Source organism: Hermetia illucens, chromosome 5, assembly GCF_905115235.1.
Source record: "Hermetia illucens chromosome 5, iHerIll2.2.curated.20191125, whole genome shotgun sequence".
In the NCBI taxonomy this organism is placed as follows: Eukaryota; Metazoa; Arthropoda; class Insecta; order Diptera; family Stratiomyidae; genus Hermetia; species Hermetia illucens.
Window position 1 is genome coordinate 39,911,698 of NC_051853.1, and position 19,019 is coordinate 39,930,716.

Sequence of the window (19,019 nt, forward strand, 5' to 3'; positions counted from 1 at the left end):
TTGGACAAGTTGGTCGAGATCACTTTTGCTATTAGATGCTAGGAAAGCATCATCTGCATAAAACAGTGTATAGAGCGCTGGACGTTGGATGTCCCATGTGTATATGTCCACAACAAGAACGAAGAGGAGTGGTGTGAGGGCGCTTTCTTGATGAACAATAACAGAGATACGAAGCGGTTTTGATATACCCGCCACACTTCGAACTTTCCTTTTCGGATCGTGGTATCGTGGATCGTGGACCGCTTTCCGTGCAAACCAAGTTCTTCCAACAACCATTTCGAGCGATACTGCTAATTGAATAATCCGCAGTCCGTTACCATTGGCATCGCTCTGTAAGCTATGGAAGCCGACGTATTGCCTGAATACGAGCTCCGTTCCTACTTGACTGTTGAAATCTCCAAGTATGATTTTGATATCATACCTGAGGGAGGCATCGAGGGTCCGCACAACTGCATTGTAGAAGGTATCCTTCTCCGACTCTGCAGTCTCCTCTGTAGGGGCGTGAACGTTTATGAGGCTTACATTTCCAAGCCGATAACATCAGGTTTCATTTCTTGGCTGATTAAGAAACCTACTCCGAGCACATGGTTTACTGGATGGCCACTATAATGTATGGTATAGTGGCTCTTCTCTAGGAAACCGGTTCCTGTCCAACGCATTTCCTGCGACGCTGTGACATCAGCTCCATCTCTGTACAGGGAGCGCACGTTCCATGAGAAAATGCGTAAATCGTTATTCGGTTACCGTTGCCGAGTTCGTCATTGTGTTATCAGTCCAGTCCAAGGCTCCTGTTGTGGCTTCGTAACTTCGGTTTTCTGTGTAGGGTTGGCAGCCCTATTCAATCCCCAACCTGGAGGACCAGTTGGTACAATTTGTCCCGTTTTTAGGCGGGGGAGACTCGCCTTCATCCTTTTCCGTCTGCAGCTTTTCGTTAAGAAAGAGCTGCCAGCGGTCACCACGTGGAGATAGGGTTTGGTAGTAGAGCTGTTGGTATTGGTTCAGCAGGCATTTCCCAGGTTTTGTACTTCATCGTGGATACCAATCTATCTTTCGTCCTGGGACCTATACTACCCTTTGACCACCGTCTGCTATGACATCCTGCATATTGCCGTTTTGATGCGTCAACCTCTTTTTCAATGAACGAGTTTACTTTGTCGTGTATCACCCTTTTTATTAGTTTCAAAGGTAATGCCAATTACCTGATTTGTCCATTGTGTGAATGAGCACTCCTTCTTGCGTGATTGCATCATGCTAATAAGGTATTTACAGAAAGCTGTGAGAGTTCTGTCCTGAATTCCGGCCATCCATCCATCCAAATCTTGTTTCCCCAATAAGTCTGCATATTTTCTCTCATGGTAAAAGTAGGTACCGATTTCGCTAGACTAGCATTCACCGCCTCTTTCGAAGATTTTGGCATTAAAGGTCTCTGGTCTACTTCCTGCTAAAATTTATGCGCTCGAAGGCTGGGCAACCTCAGTGTCGCAATATGCTGGTTCCGTCAAAACTTCGGTTTGGAATCATTTCTATTGAACACTATTTTCTTTCTTCTTCTTAACCTTTGACAAAGTCTACATTTAGGGGTAGGAAAACGAAACGACTTAAATTTCACAATATCTCAGCTCCATTGTACTTGGGTTTTTTGCTGGGAGAAGTGTCGCTTAGACGGGCATCTCTCGATTACACTTTGAGACATTTACATTTTCCGTCAAATAATGCTTTTTCCAAAAAAGTCTTGCAGATTAATCAAAAGCACTGACGCTCTGCTTGCTGGAATGGATTTTCGTCTCTTCTCTCAGAAATATGGAAGAAATTAGCCTGGTAGTCACAAAAAAGGTACCGTATCTTTCATTAACCCATGACTTATGATACATGGAATAACCGTTTTTTTCGAAAATTTTGCTTTTTGGTAGATTTTGCTTTCAACCTTGCTATATGGGCTCTTTCCTTAAATACTTCTCCCTCTCTTCTAGTCTGAACTTGTATTTTTGAGGATTCATAAAATGACTGCCCATCTGAATAGCATAGTAGAATATTCACTAAATCACCTGGGCCTCACCTGGATACGTATAAAAAACGCCACACACGTGCCAAGGCCTAGATTATTTAAAAGGTTTCCTCAACTAGAGCAGCGAAATTTTATCCAAATCATTAATATTGTCATTTGATAACTAACGGAGTTCAATAGTTTAATGGCTGCACGCAGAATAACTTCCACAAGCCTAACGTAAAGAAACAATCTATTCAATTAATTTGCAATAAAATACGCGACGACTATAATCAGATTACTATTTCAATTTTCTTCGAATTAGTCAGTTCCATGGTATTTTAACGCATCCAGGTATCCATTGTATCTCGGCTAGACAGAAACACATGTCTTTTACGACCAAATCAACGCCTCAGTGCGGAAATGTATAGTTCTAAATCTGGGTTAATTCACATCAAATTAAAAGTTAAGTATATTTTTCATTGTCCAAACTTGAGCTTTGTCTTTTTTGCTATTTTTTTCTTGGAAAATTGAGATTTAATAGTCACACCTGAAAACGACAATAGGCAAGCTTCGGGCAAAATTTAATTGAAATAAAAAACCACTTTTTATATGAAAAACGAAAAATGTTGATAATATTGTCAACCTGAAAGTGTTCTTTTTATGATAATAGCTTTTTTCATGACTTGGAGAGAAGATGTCCCAAAATAATGTAGAATGAACTGTTTTCGTTCAGAATTTTAAGTATTATTCATTGGTCTACTTTCCAAATGCAAGATACATCTGCAATCTCAAGTTATTTGTAAATATATGATTGCAATCACTTTATTGAATTTTGGTAGAAATGAGTCAATGGGGTCGATCCGAAAAATGGGGTCGTGATTTGTCAGAATTTGGCTCAAAGGCCTTCTGAGGCTCGGTCCGAAGACGAATTATAATAAGCCTTAATACCCCGCCAAGTCAACACCATCGAATAACAGCTTTCGAGAAGGAGTTTTCCAGACAAACTTGATTGAGGAAGGAGTACAATAAATTCAACGAATTGAGCAGATCGAAAAACGTTATAAGAGAAAAAGTATATAACTTCATTTACCCACAAGGAAAATTAACAATATTGAATATTGTTGAAAAAAGGCCTGGATAAAACTCCTCCTACTGATTGTGACTGTCGATAAAGGAAACATCCGCTCACTGTGGAAACGAAATAGTACCGCTTGAAATAGTGCTCTCACAACCACCATTCAAAAAAGGAATCTGGACCACTTAATTTCGATAGCAACTGGTTAATCTTTGACCTTTCTTTCTCGAGCAAATTTTTTTTACCTTTCTTTCTCGAAAAATTTACATCCAGGAGCATTGGGACTTTAATAATACTCTTCCCGATCTCCAATTCGCTTCCTATCTTTCACGTTCCTTATATTTCGAAATCATTAAACTGTTCAACCAGGAGCTCCAATTCCATGTATCCTTCCCGAAAATATGTTTTAAAAAGACTATATACAAGAAGTTCACCTCCCAGCGTGCTGCTGTGACCAATTCACTGCCACTTCCGTCTTCCGATCACAGTGTCTACCAGTGGCAGGCCTGTGCGCCGACCAAATTCTTCGTTTGAGATAGTGTCAGAGATTCAAAACTGAAAAGTGTTGACGAAGGCTTCGAACTTTTGAATAACAGAGGAATTCAGTTTCCGTGTACTACTCCCACATAGCAACACAGAACGAATACTAGCACAGAACAGTCTTAGCTTGATTTTGGTGCTGGCAGCGAAAACGGATCTAGCATTGTTAATGCGCCGAGCAACGTCCAGTTTGACTGATCGTCGTCTCCGATGCTCTGCCTATTAACGTAGATAGGACAGCCCGACAGATCGAGAACCTTGGTTTTGTTGGTGTTTATCTTCAGTCCAACTCTACCATTCTGCTAAGTTACATGACCCGGTGAGAAAGCAAACAGATGCCATAGTCCATTGAATTCCACCATGTCCTCCAGATAAGACAAGCATGAAAAGCGTCACCGATAACAAGAAGAAATAATATCGGTGGCAATATACAACCCTGGCGGACTCCGCTTTGGACCTCAAAGTCCTCCGAGATTTTATCTCGGTGCAGCACGTGACATTTTGCACCGTCATATGTTGCTCTGATAATTGCTATTACATAGTTCCTCCGGAATGCTCCTCGTGCGTAGATGCACTTGCTTGGTATTGGAGTTCGAGCGCGTCATGGCCTCCATTGCTTGCTGCGGTCCACAGAGCCTTCAATCTTTTCCGCTCACCCGTTCCGGCTCCAAAAATCCACAAACCTCTTATCTTCATCGTTCGCCAAGATTGTGCTTCCACATCACATGTCCGAGCAAGGTTATGTTAGAGAATGAACTACATGTTGTTGCTCGTAGAAAGCGTCCTTCCCCACTATATCGCTCCTTAACCTAGACCAGAATCTCGCAGTTAGAAGTTTGTCAGAAACTGGCTCCCTAGCCAGGAGAGCATGCCTTGCGCTAGCCGTCATAAACAACCCGACACCGGATTCGTGTCCGATAGCAATTGGCTTTCCAGAGTACAAAAGCACGTTGCCATTCGTGTGGCAAGAGGTAGAGGAATATCCTCCAGAGTCTCACCATTTTACTTCGCTTAGGCCTAGAATGTTTAGCTTATCTCGTTATCCCTCAAGTTGGAGAGATAATTCTCGCTACTGTTGTCCAGGAGTGTGCGTACATCCCAGAAACCGATCATACTCCGTTTTCTAAAGTCAAAGGTCGTAGCCATGAGTCTTTGTTCGAAGCTTTGTTGACTTTTAAATAATGTTTCAAAATTGACAGGTTGCTAGCCAACAATTTTCTATCCCTTTTAGTCGCCTGTTACAACAAACAGGGAAGACTTTGATTGTATTGTTAAGCCCCAATTCGCAGGGAGGAGGAGGAGCAAATCTGGCTTAGCCGATTTGCTTCTCCTATATGTGGTCTTCTGGATACGTTCTTTGAGTCGAATTCTTTCTATTTAGGATGGAGAGCTATCGGAATTACCCGACGCATAGATACTGTTCTGGCTCGTCATACCCTCAACTTTCTTGTCCAGTATCAACCCCATCCCACTCTTCTTATTTCAAAGACCATGTAGATCAAAGCCGTTAAAGAAAAACTTTTTTGGACCCATTTGTTTTTCCACATTATCTAAATTCTTCAATCTCACTACACTGGCAATTACTCTCGATCCCAATTTTGAAAACCTTCCGATCATTAACATCCATCCTAGTTTCTAATTTTTGACTCTCAACCGCATGTAGCCCAGTTTACTGCGAATGGCAGCCATGCGGAGATTATAGGCGTTTGAACGCTCAAACAATCCCAGACCGATATCCCATACCACTCATCCATTATTTCGCGCACTAACTAATGGCTTGCCATGTTTTTACGACCTTGGATCTAGCCAAGGCGTACCACCAAATCCTTGTAGCTCCCGAAGACATTCCGAAGACGGCTATTTGCACACCTTTCGGACTTTTCAAGTTCACTAGTATGATTTTCAGTTTGTGCAACGCTGCATAGGCTTTCCAGGGGATCATCCACTCTGTTTTACGAAACTTAAATTTTTGTTTCGTATATATGGATAATGTCTTGGTCGTTTCCGTGTCCAAATCTGAGCACTTAAAGCACCTTGAGTGCATTTTTGAACGTCTCCTTGAGGGCAGACTTGTTTTAAACGTTGAAAAATGCAGATTTCTACAGAAGCAGGTGAAATTTCTCAGCCATTTACTTACCTCTGAGTTTTACATTGCGATGGTTCTTGGGCATGTTAAATTTCTATCGTCGTTTCTTACGCAGGACCGCTCATCATCAAGCGATCTTGAAAGCCTACTTGTCTGGGGCCAAAACTAAAGACTCTCGCGAGGTTGCGTGGTCTGCTGAGACCGTCCATGCGTTTGAGACAGTCAAACAACAGTTTGTTGAGGTAACACTGCTGGTATTTCCTCAGCCAGATGCTCCCCTAGCTGTGTTCTATGCTTCACCAACGGGGGAATCAAATCTGCAACTGTTGAGCTTCTTTTCAAAGCAGCTCAACCCAGCTCAACGTAGCTACAGTGCCTATGACCCTGAACTACACGCCGCGTACCTCGCTATAAAATGCTTCCGTTTCTCTCAGGCCGTTCACTGTGTTCACGGGCGACAAGCCCCTTACATTCTCCTCGTCAATATAGACACTTGAGTTATATCAGCCAGTTTACTTCTGCAGTCCAACATGTGTTTGGTAAAGACAATATTGTTGCAGACGCTTTGTCTTGAATTTCGGATTTCACAGTTCCCGCCTCGGTCAGTTCATGGAGTTCACAGTCGCAGAGGCACAAAAAGATAACGCGGAGCTTCAGAGCCTGAAGGTAAATTCCAAATACGAATTCAAGGAGTTTTCTATTTTCGGCTCAAACTTTTATTTACTCTTCTTGCCCACTCAGGCATTAGGACGACGAACTGGTTAGTTATCGAAAAATATTTCTGGCGTCCATGAACAACGACGTAAATCCTTGGGCCAGACAGTACATCAAGTGCCAGAAGTGCAAGGTCAACAAGTACGTTCGAAAAGAAGTAGGCGTGTTCTCTCGGTCAACCAAGCGCTTTCACGCCATCCATCTCGACATCATCGGCCCTTTGCGAGATTCGCATGGATTCAAGTATTGCCTCACAATCATCTACACGACTCCGGAAGGCTGCGTTTGTTTGGGGACGCGATTTCGAAAATGCGGCCGACTCCAGCGTCCCGACACGCGACATTGGAAGCCAATAGCCGAGGAATCTCGAGACGTGCGACCAGGTCCTCATCAGGGTGGACGCTTTTCGGAAGCCGCAGCAACCACTATACGAGGGCCCCTTTGGAGTTCTGTAACGGGCTCGACGTCCGAGGCGGGCTCAAGTGGGTATCCTTGTCGAGGCTGAAGTCCTTCGACGAGCCGGCAGTCGCTTCGAAAAAGCGCCCGTGAAGCCCGGTGACTCCCATTGGCGGGATCACGCGGACGGTTTGCTTCGATGAACCCGCGCGGTTTGTCAGGAAAGAAGACATTTGTTGACAGTTTAGATGGAAAGTCAGTTCACGTCCGCCGAGCTGTGAGAAACAAAAAAGGAGCGGCTTCAATCATATTCAAAATTGCGTACATTCTAGTTATCGTCGCTTTGTTATCTTTTTAGAATGGCATTTTGGTTTTAAGGAGTATTACATTATAATAAAGCCTGAAAATGAAGAGCTAAAATGTTTAAATAATAGACACTAGAAGTTCTAAAATCTAATATCTAAAATTTAATGAACATAAAGAAGCTGTGAAATTCCTCGCGTATAGGGAATACCAGAGTTTGGTGTCAAATTTGATGGGGTGGAAGGGGTTACGCTACTTTCTAAAATCGTTTAATATGGCCGCATATTGTTTCTAAAAGAAATCAATGGAAAAAAAGTCAGTTTTAATGTTGATTGGAAACTGTCAATACACATTCATGTTTACTCATTAAATTTTAATATCTGCATCTGTATACTGAGATGTCCACCTTTTATGCCTCAACGATTCCACACTTCTTAAAAACCTGTTCAATGTTTCGTTCCTATCGTCTATAATTTCCTTACAAACAGTGTATAAATGCGAGGGTTCCTCAATAAGTCCTTAGAAAAAGATATACAAATAAAATAATTTAGGAGATTCTTATCGTTCGACGTTGTCTCCTTTCAACACTCCAAACTTTCCCAAGTGTTGTTCCAACGTCTAAAAAGTAAGATTTTGGGAGGTGGATGTTATAACAAGTCTAATTTTACTTCACATTTTCACTCAATCGATGCACTCATACTGTTCAGCTATGAATGTCCATTCTAGAAAACTCTGACACATAACATAGCCCGATCACGAGAGCTCCTGTGCCAGACGCATGCAAATGCATTCAATATTACGGCGGTCTGCACGGGGCACTGGCCCATAGGGGACCATGCTGCCAGGCTCGGCATACACCACAATTCGCATTGCCGAAGCTGCGGAGAAAGAAGGAAAACCCTCATGTACTTTCTCTGCGATTGCCCAGCTCTAGCTAGAGTTACCCTACGGACACAGGCTAAACCATTCTTTGTGGACCTCAGAGAGATTTCTAATTGTAGGGTGGGAGGACTGCTTGCCTTCGTGAATGCCACCTGAAGATCTAAGCCGGCTAGACCCTGCTTCCCTGCTCCCATAACAACAGTCACGGTCTTAGGAGTTTGTGGCATCAAAACGGCGCACCACAGCGCTAATTGGGCTCCTCGGAGCGGCCACTGATACCTACCTACCTACTTACCTGACACATAGCCTTGCCGGCCGATTTCACTGCCATTGACTTCATCAGAGCCCAATCGTATTCCAATTTCAAAAGTCGCAATTCAGATTGTTGTCTCTGGAGTGCAACAGTGTATCTATGTTTCCTCGGCAACAAGGTATCGACGCAGAAGCTCATCAGGATTGCGACGGAAAAGCGCCAAAGCAGACTGAGTGTCGACCACACGATGGCTTTTGTGTTGCGCAGAACCCATTGTGCCATATTAATATCGTGGATTTAGTCAATCAGTCCTGAACGATATTCTTTTGCTGTGCATATATGGCCATGTAGAAATTCATTTACCGAATGCTTGTGCTAACCCTGTGTCTAATCACTACCCCAAAAAAAATATCTACTTTCCAAAAAAGTTGACTGACGGTTTTGTCCAGGGCAGAGGCAACTCATCAGACGCTGCCTCACCTCTACCTTGGCAGCAGCGTGATCGAAGGTAACTACAGGTGGTAATCGCTCCATTTGTATATAGTCGCAAACGCGGCATGAGTGCGAATAATATTGAAATGAAATCCGTCGTAAGTTCATACCTAAATTAGGCTGGGATGATTTTTTTTCTTTCCATTTTTCAAAAGAAAGTTTCTTTCCTCAATTTGAGAGAATTTGACAACTGTCTGATGATAAATGACACTTACTAAAAATAAACCCTCTTTGATGACACGACGGCCATCTTTTGGATTATCTAAGGACTTGTTGAATACCTCTCGTATTTATTCAATCACCTGCAGGCTACGCGTTAAACATTGATGGCGCCCCTTATCATAATCATAAATAAATATTGAATGGGGATATTTCGCTTTTGATCACAGTAAACAAAACCCAATAAGGCGGGTCAATGAACACATTCTTTAATAAAATTCAACCATATCAGAGCATCATAGCCTCCAAGTGAGTTATAAAAACTGAAAACATTGAACCCATTAGTAGTTCATTAAATGCAATTAATTGCTAATTTTGTCAACTCAAAATTAATTTATAGATAAATATATTTTTGCAGGAACATTAGCATTTCATTTGAAAAATGGATTGATATCAAAAACAGTTAATCAAATTTGCCGGTCCATCGCTATCTTAATCTAACAACTGAGAATTTTTCATCATAGAATTTTTCGGCAAAGGCCATACAAAGCAAGCTATGCGAAATTAAGATCTTTTTTTTTCCTGGCCACTCATTAATATTAACTAATTTTTTTCTGTTCTATAATCTGGAAGTTATTTAAACGATTTCAGTGAGCTATTTATGCTATTTCAACAATTTCTTTTTGTTATAGTTTAATTAGAGTGCTCCAGAGGCAGTCGATTTTATGTGCACGTAGCTTTATAGGTAGATGAGTTATGATTTACATAATCATATCTTACAGATATGCCGGCAGTATCTGGAGAAAATTAATCGGCTTTTCAACTGTGTTTATTGCTTGCTCGTAGTCGGGTTTGAAAATAAAGCTGTGAGTTCCTATTGGATATTTTATGGGTTTTTAATAGCTATGTTAATAATTAGTTGATCTGAAGGCGTGATCTGAAAAGTATTTATAGCCGTTTCATATCTGGGATCATCTTCGAAGAGAAAACAGAAATTTAGTCTTTCTTATACTCTCGTATTTTATCCAAAGTCGATACTTCCGCCCACGCTTTTCATTGGCAGCGATCTGGGTAATTTAGATGTGATAAAATCTTAATTGGCGCTTCGATAAAATTTAAATAATGATTTGTGTGCTCAAAAATTAACAATATGTCTATCAACATCTTGTACAAGTTTTTTGTTAGAAGTAAGTGATGATTTGAATGAGAAATAGCCAAATTAGCAACAATAAAATTGCGTATCCATGAGAGATGTTCGTAAAATTGTTAATCAAAAAATTTAGGCCCTAAGCCGTCTTTTTATTGAGCCATTTATTTATTTAATGACTATTTTTAGAGTTAATGGAAAAGGGGATTACAATCAGGATTTAACTAGGTTAGTAGTATAGTGGTTTCTGGAACTCTAAAAAGAGCTATCTGATGCAGAAATGACCTTCTCATCTTTCTAGTCGTCGCGCATATACCAATTAGAGAATTGTGAAAGAAATTATTGCTCGTATACATATCTATTCAAAGTCGGCCCCGTCTGTAATCCTAACATCAATAGATTCCTGTGTGGCTCCATGGTGAAGGTGAAAGGTACCTTACTCTCATTCTCAGCGATTACCAGAAAAAAACAGCCACATCTAGACCAAAGAAATTATGCGTTTTGCAAAATGTCGCGGGAATCACATTGAAATCTGAATCTTGTACTAAAGAGAACGAACGACTTGGAAAGTCAAACTAGAATATGGAAGTTAAACCACTTAATGGATACATGTATATAAGATAAAGAGAAGGAGTTTTCTATTACGTGTAAAGAAGGTGAAATGTTTAGCATTTGGCTAATGTGTCGGACCGACCAGAACACTTCAACACTGTTTTCTCAGCACTCCGGGGTGGCTCTATGTTATAGGTCTATAGTGCCTTGGATTCTAATGTCACCCATCTATGGGTGTCAAATTTTTAAGCCATGGTTAAAGTTTTCGTATTGAAGTTTTTTTCTTCGAAACTTTACTTCTTTCGCTGATTTGGATCTCGTAAGGCTCAAGGTAAAAGTGAATCAATGTCTGACGCTTGGCAATAAGTCATTATCTGCCCCAAACATAAAAAGGGAGATATCATGTAGTCCAGCAATTATAGAGGTATCACGTTGCTGAGTACCATCTATAAGATATTCGGTTATCTCCATACGCTTAGAAGATCATCGGCCCCCTTTACTCCTGGCAAATCAACAACGGATCAGACTTTCTCTGTACGGTAAGCGATGAAAACCTGTTGGAATATACCTATCAGTTGCATGTTTTCCCATCGACTTCAAAGCCGTCTAGGATAGCATAGCCAGGGTAAAACTATACTCTGTCATCAGAGAATTCGATGTCCTGAAGAAATTGATAAGATTGACTTAGGCTTTCCGTCACCAATCTACAAGGCCAGGTTAAAGCAGCAGGATCATTTTAGAGACCATTCACCATCAACAATGGTTATTACGATGAGAGCCCAGCGTTACATCACCTTGGCATCATCACGGTCACTAACGCTGCCAACCAATCAAACTCCTCTAACAGGTTTGCCAGTCGTGAACACCGAATGCGGGAGATAATATATGGAATTGGACGACACATGCTGGAGCTAACCCGAATGCTAGCAGTTCGGTAAGATGTGGGCCAGGGTTCTTCGTTCTCACATATTATCTCCCTGTCAGGACACAGACGTCACGTGCCTTGCCTCAGAATTCATCAAAACAAAACCTACCCGGGGTAAAGTACTCTAATAGAGACGTGAAATCTGGAGGCGGAGTTATACTGCCGAGATTTCAATTCCAAAGGTGCTAAAATGCCTAACGGCCTGATAAGGGATAGAACTAACTCACAAAAACCGAACGCGCGAGGGATGGACGGGGAAGGATCAGCTCTGAGCCGATTCGGACATTTACGAGACGAGAGGCCCCCGTCTTATTTTCTTTTTTAAGGGGGGCCAGATGATATGGTGATTCTGCGGCAGCCCAATCCAACCTAATCATTCGTCCCCTGCCGCTTTCAACATAATGGGGGGGGACCTTAAATAAACATGGGAGGACTGACGCTTCCTGGGCGAGGGTTAGGGAGAAGAACTAAAGAGCTCAAAACATTATAATAATTGTTTGTTTTTAAACGAACAAAGGCAAGTTAAGATAGTTTTTTTTTAACTATAGACAAATAAGAAAAACTTTCAAATTCTTACAAACAACAAAAAAAAACTTTCTTCAACTAGAAATTTGTAGGTGTATCGCAAAACAAATATGTTCAAAATTTTAGTTTTCTTCTGTCCGCATACTTTGACTTCCGTGATATTATTTAATTATTTGTTCTTAAATATCGCTTCGCTATAACAAAACGACATTCCTCCTTTCTTACTTATATAATTTTTTTTTTATTTTTTTAAATAACAAAAAAACCTTATTAAAATCTGTTTACTGAGTATCTGTCTGTCTTTTTTTCCGGAGGTGGAAATCTTCCAAAGACACTGGTGCAATTGTTTCAGCGTGTGGGATGTTTACCTACTAAAACCACTCCCTAATTCCTGTTCTCTTCTCCGTGGAATCACCACAAAACATTTCGTCGCGGGGTGGACATGGCTCTAGCCTCTCCCTTCGCCTATCGATTGTATTCGCAACCGTACCTTTCTCGCCCCCCCTGCCGCTCTTAATCTCCACTGAATCCGCATTATCATGTCGTATATTTTCCGGTGCTAGTGTTCCTCCCAATGTCTCCTCTAGGCTCTGCCTATCGTCAGCGCTCCGGGTCCTCCGGAATACCATCGCAGCTGGGAGTTGCGTGAGCTGTCCAGTTTAAACCTATATTATGGTAACCGCCATGTCCCATGAGAAACTGCATGACATCAAAGTTTATCTTACCATGCGTTTTCTGCGTCCACACTTTGATGCTGGAAATCAATCTGTGGATCCATCGACCCCTTTCCTGTTCCCACCGTTGCTGCCACCTGCTTGAGGATTCTTCCCTTTCCGCGTTTTTCATTTGTCGATCAAAGGAAGAATCGGGTCTATCATAGATACTTGCCATCTCATCGGCCAAAATGTCGATGGGCATCATTCCGGCTACTGCATAGGTCGCTTCGTATGAGATGGTTCTGTAACCACAGTACACCCTTAGGGCGGTCTTTCTATACACCACGCTCATCATCCTTGGCGCAAACATTTTGTAAATGCTGCTTGAAATTCAGCCTCACATCTATCATCACTCCAAGGTATTTAATGGCTAGCTTTGAAGTGATGGTATGCTTCCCCATTCTGATACGGGCAGTGGTTTTCTTATGCCGCTTCGTGATAAGCACCGCCTCTGTTTTATCCTCTGCGAGTGCAGGACCTGCATCTTCCAGCCACTTTTTTATAGCAGTGATTGTTTCTGATGAATACATCTCCACATCCGCCAGATATTTTGCAATAATAATCACCGCTATGCACTATTGTTACTTCGCTAGCAACTGGGACATTGAGGACATCATTATATATGATGTTCCACAATGGCGGTCCCAGCACGGAGCCCTGTGGAACGTCTGCGGAGACAATGTATTCTTTGGTTCCATTGTCTGTGTCGTACCAAAGCCTTCTATCTTTTAAGTAGCTGTCGGCTACCGCAGTTAAGTAACTTGGTATACCAATAGCTGCCAATGACCTCCTTATAAAGTCCCAAGTGACAGAGTTGAACACATGCACAATACTTGCTGATGCCACCCGCTCCGTCCATCGCCTTTTCAGTTAAACCAGTGGCTAGTTTGATGGCGTTGACCCTTGATCTAGCCTGATAAGTCTCTCAGACTTTCTACAGCCGGGATCAATCTGTTTTTGATTATTCTCTCCAACATTTCCCCATAGTCTTCAATAGACATATAGGTCTGTAGGAAGATGGTTCACTAGGAGGCTTACCAGGTTAAGGCAACAACACCGACCTTTCTTTTTTCCATGTCTCAGAAAAGATCCCATCCGCCAAGCATGCTTCAAACAACATATGTCTGGCCTCGACTTGACGGCCAGCTTAAAGGCTTTCTTTGGTATGCCGTCGAGGCCGGGCGCTTTTTGTCTTCCAGCCTACCGCAAACCTCCAGTACTTTTTCTTTTGTTGCTGGGGGTAGTACAGCCACATTTAAAGATGTATGTAAACAGGAACCCCTTGTGTTCTCCTGAGGGAACAAATCCTGAACCATTTTCAGTAGGAGATCGGAATATGTAATTTGTGGAGTTGCCTGACCTCTAAATCTCCCCATCACAACCCTGTAGGCACTTTCCCATGGGCCTATATCCGCCTCTGCGTAGAGTTGCTTGAAGCAGTCCCTCTTGCTTTGCTTTACAGCCAGCTTCAGATTTCTTCGGACTTCCTTGCAAGCTCGCTGTTTCACCCGGTCAATCCTACCCATTGCTCTCTGAGTCGCTCGTCTGGCCCGATGGCTCACCGACCGCAGATCTGACAAATCATTTTTCCATTAGCAGTTGGGCTTTCTATTGGGAAAAGTATAACGCTTCGGGATCGATGAGTCGCATACTTTCGCGATGCCTTCGTTATACGGAGGGGTCTTTTCGATGGTGTACCGTGTATAGTCTCCTGGTCCAATCACATATCTATGAATATTTGCGTGTCAATTGCTTTCGCAAATCAACCTGGCGTTCTCCTCTTTGGAGCAGACGAGCAGATTTCCAGCCAGTTGACTTGCTCTTCAGGTAAAAAATTATTGCTTAGTGATCACTATGGGTGTACTGTTCACTGACGTTCCAGGACATATCGCGAGCTAGTGAGGGACTAATAAAAGGCAGATCCACAACCGAACTGGACCCCCCTTCCGGTAAGTAATAACCTGATCATCGTTAGCCAATATTATATATAACTCCGCGAAAACGTTGACATCACATCCTGCTATTACCCCCACGCCTCCGCTTTTGACATATTGGATAGCTCTGATGAATGTTCCACTGGGAACTATGCCGAACATCATAGTATCTCTTTATCTCCCTGTTGACTTTTTATAGTTAGTTTAGCCGATGTGGTGTCGCCATCACATAGGTCGGTAACCAAATTAGCCTGGAAGTCTTTTGAGACTACCATACAGGAGCGGGGTCGATCACTTCGATTGGCATACAACAGGTCAGCATGATGGAAGTTTAGGCCACTGACTACCCTATCAATAATCCACTGTTCTTGTATCAATTTTTTGCAGCTATTGATCCGACGACTGATAAGTGCAGTCGCCTCTTTACAACGCTGCAAATTTATTTGGGAAATGTTGCACCCCTTTTGCACTTCAGATAAAGATGCCGAGGGCTGCACGTCCCTTTTAATGGTTTTAGGAGCCGACACTTGTAATGTGACGGGCCCGTAGTAGACCCGGGAGCCCGATTTTTTCCGAACCTTCTTAACATCGGGTTCCGGAACGCGGATAGTGAGAAAAGTTCCCGGCCTATCGGCTCTCCCTCCTGTTTTGCTGCCTAGCAGCATCCAGGTCTAAGTGTTGAGGTTGTTCCGCACACCAAGCTGTTCCAGAAACCCAGCACCATTCCACTCTTCTTCTGGAAGCTAGAGGAAGGACTTTTTTAACGATTTCAGCTCAAAGACCCTTTTTAGGGTTAGTCGCGCACCCTCCCACACATCGTTGAGGGAGGAGCAGTACTGCCTGAGCCACTCGTTCGTGTCTATGTCGACAAAGTTTAGCCGAAAAATTTTACGGTATACGCCTACCTACTCAAAGCAAAGTTTAATGACTTGCGATGATGTAGTCCTTACAGCTAGGAGTAGTTTCCTCCTAAGTTGTGGCCACCAGGTGGCACCGATTGGAGCATGGGGTCAGAAGTGTTGACCGGAGCGGCCTGCTTTGGCTCGTCCGTTAAGGACTGGGTCCTAATTAAATTGGTTCCCACTTGAGTAAGTGGAGAATCTGAGTCTAGACTCAGGATCTCCATCGATAAGTTTAGGGTTGCCCCTTTACTCGGGGTTTGATCGTCACAATCGAGGTTTATTTGTATTTTTTTAGAAGGGTTTTGTTTTTGTTTTTTTTTGTTTTCTCATAACTGGCTGCTATGGCCTCAGTTTAATCGAGGAAAATAAATCCATCTCGGCAGACCCCCTTTTTGCGAAACAAGGCTAGTTGAAACTGGGGGTTGCCGTTCACGGCCACATCTTAACCCCTGTGACCATTCAGCCCTCGACACGATAGTTGCATCTTAGTTTGGGGTTTTGATTACGGCTTGGCTTCAGGTGTCACCTTCCGTTTTCTGGAGGATCTTCCTTACTGAGCGCCCTTATCACAACAAGGTAAGTAATCGTCGATTGAGGGTGCCCACTCAAATCGAAGGGATATAAAGAGATGCTGCTTTTTTAGGTTCCAACAAACAATTCTTTTTTCTTTGGTGGAAGGTAGTGTGCTTCAGGAAGCAGTTGCTTCTTCCTCAATCCAAGATTTTTTAAATTTGTCTATTAAAAGTATAACCGACAATTTATATCATTTATTACTGAGGCTTGTTTTATTACTAACTTTTAATATTCATAACAATTTTTCTTTCAGGCAAACATGATTCTACCCAACGTTGCTCTATTTCTAGTCGTCATAATCCTGCCGCTCTCCCATGGAACACATACCAAATACCCACCAAACATGGTGGAAGAATATACACCAGATGACCCTTACTTCATAGAGGATCGCGACGCCAACTCCCCCAACGAAATTGAATATGAAAAATCTCGTCAATTGCGTCTTTCCGGCATTCCCAATCTTCCACTGCCGCTGTATTTCCTTAATCAGAATAAAAATCGAAAGAATAGCAACAAGAAAAGAATGAAGGAATCCAGCATTTACTATATTCGATTGCCAGCGTCACCTTATGTGATAGTACCAGGCCTTGGGTACGTATCTCAGCCACCTACCATCAGTCCTTTGTTAGGGATTGCACCTGATCAAGCTGCCAAACCTGTGGATTTCAAGGATGGATTTGTTAGCGATGATGGCTACGATGATTATTTGCTGGATAGGAGGGAGAAACCAGTTAAAGTGATGAATAAGAAAAAGGTGGTGAAAAACTCTAAGATTGAACGCATCCGGGGTTTGTTCTATTTCAATGGACGACCTGAGAAAGTAATAATATTGCCGGTAGATGAATGAAATTAGGAGTCTTTTTAGGAATATGTAAGATAATGGTTATTTTAAGGATTTCGAATAAATTATTTACTACGTAATACAAAAAAAAGTGAATTATTTATTTCTATTTTAATAAAATAATTAATTAGCTTTTAACTAATAAAGAATTTACTTTCTTTTGTTAAGAAGTTCAAATTTAGTAACGCAGCAAACAACAAGAAGGGCCATTTTTTTCTCAAAATATGATTTCCTCATATTGCTGGACTTCATCAAACAATGACGAGTTCTACCCTTCCTCTCCTGCAGTCTATGCAAGAACCCTTATATAATATGATCAGATATTATATAATTTTTATAGGAAAGTAAACTGGTTGAGCTGGCCAGGATGATCAGGAGCAACGCATGAGGAATTTCACCGTTGAAAACGCAATTAGACCCTAAGAGGGATACTCCGATTTGGTCATAAGTCCCAGGGTGAAACGGGGATTGGTACCCATGATGGAGCATGGAATTTGGGAAACGTCTGCTGAACCAACACCAACAGCTCTACTACCAAATCCTATCCGATGTTACGAAGCCACGGAAGGATCCTCGAACAGGATGGATTTCAAAACGACGAACCCGGCAACGACAACGGATTAACGATTTGCGCATTCTCTCATGGAGCGTGCGCTCCCTGTACAGACCGAATGCTGCTGAGCAGCTAGCCGATACCCTGTCCCAATATAAGGCTGATGTAACAGCGTTGTAAGATATGCGATGGACAGGGACCGCTTTCTTGGAGAAGAGCCACTATACCATATATTATAGCGCCCATCCAGTAAACCATGTGCTCGAAGTAGGTTTCTTAGTCAGCCAAAAAATGAAACCTGATGTTATCGGCTTTGAAAATATAAGCGAACGGCTATGCACTCTGCGTTTGCGAGGCAAGTTTAGAAATACAAGCCTTATAAACGTTCACGCCCCTACAGAGGAGACTGCAGAGTCGGAGAAGGATACCTTCTACGAGGCAGTTGAGCGGACCCTCGAAGCCTGTCCCAAATATGATATCAAAATCATGCTTGGGGATTTCAACAGTCAAGTAGGGACGGAGCTCGTATTCAGGCAATACGTCAGTTCCCATAGCCTACATCAAAATATCAATAATAACGGACTGCGGATTATTCAGTTAACAATATCGTACATACATGGCCCTCTCCAGACGGGACCACTTTCAACCAAATTGACCACGTGCTGATCGAACGCCGCCACTTTGCATATGCGGTCGATGGGTTGAGTACTTTAATGAACTACTGATCTACCAGAACATCGGCGAGTTGGAGGTCCCATCTACTGAAGACGACGGACAAATACTGCCACTACCAAGTATAGAAGGAACAGTTCGTGCAATTCATCGGCTAAAAAATCATAAGTCGCGAGGAGCCGATGGAATTACAGCGGAATTGGTTAAATATGGAGGCGACCAGTTACACCAAGTGGTTCATCAACTTGTGCTGAAGGTATGAAACAGCGAATCAATGCCGACGACTAGCAAAGAGGCATTATCAGTCTCATACATAAAAATTGAGATATCATACAGTGCAACAATTATAGAGGTATCACGTTGACCTTCTATAAGATATTCTCCTCTATCTTACTAGGCCGGATAGCCCCATACGCCCAGAACATCATTGGCCCATACCAAAGAGGCTTCAATCCAGGCAAATCAGCAACAGATCAGATTTTCTCTCTGCGGCAAACGATGGAAAAACTGTTGGAATATGGATATCAGTTCATCAGTTCATATGTTCATATGTTCATCGAATTTAAAGCAGCATAGTCAGGGTAAAACTGTACATTCGGTATCCCGGCGAAATTGATAAGAGTAACTAGGCTGACCCTGACCAATGTGCGAGTCCAGATAAATGCAGCAGAATCACTCTCAAGACCATTAAACATCAACAACGGTTTAATACAAGGGGATGCCCTGTCATGCGTCCTGGCCCTCGAGAAAGTGATCCGTAATGCCGAGGTAAATGCAAGAGGTACGATCCTC

The 19,019-nt window shown here is 42.4% G+C and overlaps 1 protein-coding gene across 1 annotated transcript in view; it reads left to right on the forward strand.

Moving 5' to 3' along the window:
• Positions 1–17,066, forward strand: part of LOC119657309 — a 33,971-nt gene extending 16,905 nt beyond the window's left edge. The window contains exon 2 of the mRNA XM_038064168.1: positions 16,415–17,066. Coding sequence (XP_037920096.1) covers positions 16,421–17,008 — 588 coding nt within the window. The 5' untranslated portion in view covers positions 16,415–16,420 and the 3' untranslated portion in view covers positions 17,009–17,066. The remainder of the gene's footprint in view (positions 1–16,414) is intronic.
• Positions 17,067–19,019: the final 1,953 nt, after the last annotated feature.